This window comes from Sinocyclocheilus rhinocerous, unplaced genomic scaffold (assembly GCF_001515625.1).
Source record: "Sinocyclocheilus rhinocerous isolate Xijiao unplaced genomic scaffold, SAMN03320098_v1.1 scaffold8491, whole genome shotgun sequence".
Lineage (NCBI taxonomy): Eukaryota > Metazoa > Chordata > Actinopteri > Cypriniformes > Cyprinidae > Sinocyclocheilus > Sinocyclocheilus rhinocerous.
Window position 1 is genome coordinate 2,158 of NW_015628752.1, and position 5,448 is coordinate 7,605.

At 34.8% G+C, this 5,448-nt stretch overlaps 1 protein-coding gene across 1 annotated transcript; it reads right to left on the bottom strand.

Annotated features, from left to right (window-relative positions):
* Window positions 1-1,825: 1,825 nt before the first annotated feature.
* LOC107738452 (galectin-3-like) lies at window positions 1,826-4,209 on the bottom strand. The gene is made up of 6 exons (XM_016550212.1): window positions 4,204-4,209; window positions 3,804-3,923; window positions 3,281-3,310; window positions 2,683-2,771; window positions 2,393-2,549; window positions 1,826-2,187 (listed from the first exon to the last, which is right to left on the bottom strand). The coding sequence occupies exons 1-6, from the start codon at window positions 4,207-4,209 to the stop codon at window positions 2,041-2,043; spliced, it is 549 nt and encodes a 182-aa protein (XP_016405698.1). The 3' UTR covers window positions 1,826-2,040.
* Window positions 4,210-5,448: the final 1,239 nt, after the last annotated feature.

The following is a 5,448-nucleotide window of genomic DNA, read 5'->3' on the forward strand; positions in this document are numbered from 1 at the left end:
AAAGCCATTTTCATCCTTACAACACTTTTTTGTTTGTTTGTAATGTTTAATCAGATTGTTTGTCATATTTGTTTGGTCAAGGTCTTTGGTAGATTGTAAGCTTTTTCAAAAAACTTTTTGAAATCAGAATCATTCAGCAATGACTGAATAATGTATAATGTAGTTTAATGTTCTCTCCTCTAATCATTCATGCTCAGATGCCTGTGATCTCACACTGGATCCAAACACAGCAAACACTCACCTCATCCTGTCTGAGGACAACAGAAAGGTGGCACATGTGAAAGATCATCAGCCGTATCCTGACCATTCAGACAGATTTGAGCACTATCTTCAGGTTCTGTGTCGAGAGAGTCTGACTGGATGCTGTTACTGGGAGCTGAACCCCTCTATGCTGGATTCAGCCTGTCTAAATGTTCAGTGTTTCTGTGTCAAATTAAATAATCTCTAATAAGGAACAGGTGTGCCAAAAAAAAACAAACAGGTTATGTGTAAATAGGCCTGCACAATTAATCAATCAAGCAATCAATGTTTCTATGTTGTTTATATGTTTCTGTTGGCAATGTATTCTTTTTTTTTTTAGCATAGAGCATTGCAGCCAGTCAAAGGCACATATGTTGAGCACATTAATGCTATGTTCAGTCAGAGGGGTTTAAATAACACATTTGCTCAAAACAGCACAGTTTTGTATGAACTTCAGTATGAACTTTACAAATGATCTCACACACAACCAGGTGCATTATGAGATTCTTTGGGCAGCATAGTAAGGTTCTTAGAGTATAATGGCAGCGTCACAATTTAATATAGCCATACAATAAAATAAAGAGCTGTCAGCTGCACATAGATTTTATTCCACTAGTTGATAAGAAAGGTGAATTTTGAAGGTAGTGTTTAATTGTTCTAATTTTAAAAAATCAACAGATTTATTTATTTACCTATTTATTTATCTATTTAATGTATAATCTAAATGTAATGTTTTAATTTTAAATAAAGAGAGCATTCATTCCAACCTTCATCAACTGTGCAGTTCCTTATTGCCAGTGGATAAAAAGTGAAAGTGATGTGACGTGTGGCCAAGTATTGTGTCCCATACTCAGAATTTGTGCTGTATGCATTTAACCCATCCAAGTGCACACACACACACACACAGCAGTGAGTAGTGAACCAACAAACACACTCACACACACACACACACACACACACACAGAGAGAGAGAGCAGTGTGTCTGTAGCTAGTGTATATAACGAAAACTTTAATGATGCCTTAACGAATACATAATAATTGAAACTTTGCAGCCATTCATTTCCATAAATTCTGTAACAAACTATGTGACGGTAAACTGACAGATAATTCAACAAGAACAAGGAATTTGTTGCACTACATTTCCGTCCCTTGCACTCTTGTACTGCTGTAGGTGCAACACTTATACATATGAGTATTCAATAATCTTGAAACACACTTGAGAATACTATGAAACTTTTACTTCTATGTATGTCAGGCTGTGATTTGATGGAGAGACGAGACATTTCCCAGTTTCAACAGCAGGTGGTGAGTTTCCTTACCAGTATATTAAAACATGCTGCAGATTCCTCCAAACGGAATGGTAATTTGATTATTTTTATTTTATAATTTTTAAATTGTATTTGGCTCATTCAAACTACGTTACTAGCATTATGTTTAATTTTAATAGATTATGCAAGGATTGTTGAGTAACCCACACAAATGTAAAGGATTTAAAGAAAAAGCTGAGGCAGAATCATCAGTGTTTAATTATTTTTCTCATTGGAGACAGTCTCATAAGTACATAATACTGTGTTTCTCTCTCTTTCTTGCTTTATTTAATGTTCATTGAGTAATTGTGTGTTATATTGTTTAGGTGTAGGCTGCACAGACAGATTTGAGGTGGGGAGGCTGTGGCTAATGTCAAGTCACATGTCTTTGCCTATGCATGCATAGATTAATCAATCTTTTGCAAGTTGATATATTAATATATTCATCTTTGAACATGCATTTCTTATGATGTAGAACTGGATAAAATACTCTCTAGGGCTGCACAAAACTCAGCTGCACATCTCCACTAATTTCCAAAACATCAATATCTTCCAGTTTAGTGTAATGATGCTTGTACGTGTGAACTTCTTTGCCGCTGACAAACACTTCATAGCGCTGATGTGTGCAGTAAATGGTGACCTGAAATGCACATAACAATGTTAGATAAAGTGATATAATTTATCATCATGTCACAAACAAACAAAACCTCTAGACTTACTAAATGTGTGTCAATGCACTCGTTTTAACTATAGACTACCCTGATTATTATTAGTTTTTTTTTATCTAGTCAAACATTAAACAGTGCATTTAAGGCTATGTACAGGGATCAAAGCTGTATGCCTACCAGAAAAGGTTTCCCTAACTCGAATGGCATGTCTTTGGATCGTTTATCCTTGACCTTTTTCCCGTTCTCATAGCTCTTGCACACAACCACATTCGTATCAAAACGAGGACTGTAGTAAAATGCCACTCCAGTTTTGTGACGCAAATTAAGCTCTATTCTGTTGGGAAAGGAGAAAACGGTATCTTAAAAAAGACTTTAAAGAACACTGTGATTCAGTGATCAGAACATTTGTCATTTTGACATTTCAAGAGTCTTCAAGAAATTTGAAACCAGAATTCCTGCTCACAAACCTATTTGCAGAATGACTGATGACTCCTTGAATGATGATGGCTTTGCCAGGCTGTAGTCCGCCATGGATGATGCTTTTGTATGGGACCCTCTGATCGTGAGTAATTAAATATGATTATATATAAAATTGTAATATTTTTTTTATCATATTCTGTCATGTGATATCATATATTGTTGTCCAAAGTCCAACTTTAAATAGTCAATTAAATCAATATTTACAATAGCTTTTTAAATATGTTTAAATGTAGAAAATTGCAATGGTTTAAATAATTAAATGTTTTTTGATATAAAAAAAAAATAGTCAAAATATGTGGGGCTCTTTATAAAATGCGATTTTCATGTACACATCTAGCACTGTCTGAGCCTTAGAAAGTATAATTGATACAATACAGTAGCAGTGACAGCAGTATTAGATTAATAATAATAAATCTATTGTGTAAGAGCACCAAACTGGTCATAGAAGTTTTATAGAGATGCCATGACATTCAAAAACAAAAGCATAAACACTCTTGGTGTTACAATAATATTGTCTTATGATTTATGTGGCCATGCATATTCATGCAGATAAATCATTGAGCTATTAAACATTTCAAAACTTACAAAAGATCCCGGAGTTGCAGCATGATGAGTCTGCAATTGAAATGAATTGAAGGAGTCTATTACAACACATGAAGCAAAGTAACTGTAAAGGAAATTGCATGTGTGTCAGTATTTAAGATAACAGAGGTGATCATTTAACAGTGACATGGTTCTGATGAACTGAAATGTCTCTAAATTTGTCTCTCAGGTATGGCAATAATAATAATAATAATAATACAAAATCTTCTGAAAGTAAGCAGGTCCCCAAAGGAAAATAATGATAGTTTAGATCATTTGGCCATTTATATAATTAGTCATGCACATCATAGCAATAATTGTCATATATAAACAGTGTTCTGCTCATGTAAAGGTTTGCGATGTAACAATAGGGTCGATGCATCCTCAAAACCAGCTGTGACAAAGCCTTTTTATCTAAAGCATTTGTCATTTTCTGATAATTCCACAGGCAACTCCATTATATATATATTTTTTTTTTTTCCTCATCCCATGCGTAATTGTCTGTTAGAAAAGGACAGGACATTACCGCAAGATCTTGGAAGGCAATTAAGTTCACTTCCACCAGTCCACCTACACAGATGCTGTTCACATGTGAGAATGGTAAACGGTGCTTGTACTCCGAGAAGGGTTTCCCATTGGCACTTATCTAGAAAAAACATAAATACTGTTGTGTTTCTTAAAAAACAGATGGTGGACAAAAATTTAATTCTCATTTTTGTGGACAACAAAAGGGTCCTTTTTATCTTGTACAATGAGCCACAGGAACACTAAATAAAGTAATTAAGGAAACAATGGGAACTCATAAAGTGACCAAGAGCAAAAGGGAAGAGTGATCTAAACTGTAGCAAATGTTAGGGACAATATGATATTTGTGTCTGCTATGTTGGTATTTAAGCCAATAAAAATAAATGCTGTTAGCCACAAACAATCATTAGCTACATATCATAACGTAAAGTTAAACTGCATCGGCATCATCTAGCAATGGTAAGATTACTTTTAAGATAGAAGCTTTGTACTAGCTAGGGCTGTCGCGATAACCGCAATATCGCAATACCGCGCTACTGATGAGCAAACTGCAGAGGAATGCAAGAACCGCAGCAACCGCGTTTTTTGCGCGTTTTCTTTTTCCGTAAGGTTATGCCCTTCTCGTTTTACACTTCATGCATGTGGACTGAATAAGAGTACATTGTTATTCACCTGTTTGAGTCTGATGGAACTCGTCCACATACAGTAATATTCATTCCATCCTGCAATCTTTCCTCGATTGGACTAGTGAATGGGACACTCTGTGTGAAAGGATTTCATATCAGACATTTCATAAAATAAGATCCACGAATGCACAGGAAGTGAAAAATATGTGTGTGTGTGTGTATATATATATATATATATATATATGTGTGTGTGTGTGTGTGTGTGTGTATATATGTATATATACACACACATACATATATATTATCAGATTTATTTTGATAAACATGGCACCATAAGATTATATGAAAAATTATTATTTATTTATTTTTTACTGTTAGGAAAACATGGATTTGTGAGCATTAGCGAAACTGAAGGTGTCCGAATAAACACGAAAGTGAAACACGCATTTGGAGAATCTGGCACATGCAAACAATTTTGTCGACTATAGAAATGTGTCTACAGTTGAATATAAGACACGTAAGATAAGTAGCTTCTGTGAATTTTGTATAGCCATCAATATAATCAACTGTTTTGATTCATTTTAACTCTTTATATTTTATGCAGATTGTTGCGATTAAATCACAAATCAACACAACAGGATATTAATAATCATTTTTAAGTAATTAGTCACTTACTGGGTTGAAAAACAGCGTTTTCTCAGCCATTATTCCAGTTTCTAAACTTCAAGTTTCTTTTCTTCAGCTTGGATTCAAGGCAGACCACGACGGAAATGTCCAGTTGTTGTCCAGTCATCCACCATGGACTCTAAGGATGGGTGGACCGATACAGACTTATTTCCGGATGATGTAATTATTACAGGAGGATCGTCACATAAATAAGATGGATGTTAAATGTAAATCCGTTCTCACATCAAAGGTGTCAATAAACTGTCAAGCCTCTAGCATCACTAGACGCTAAAGGCAAATGGACGAACAAGAAACGGTATTGCTTGCAAATGTTCGCCTTAAGCGTCAAATCAT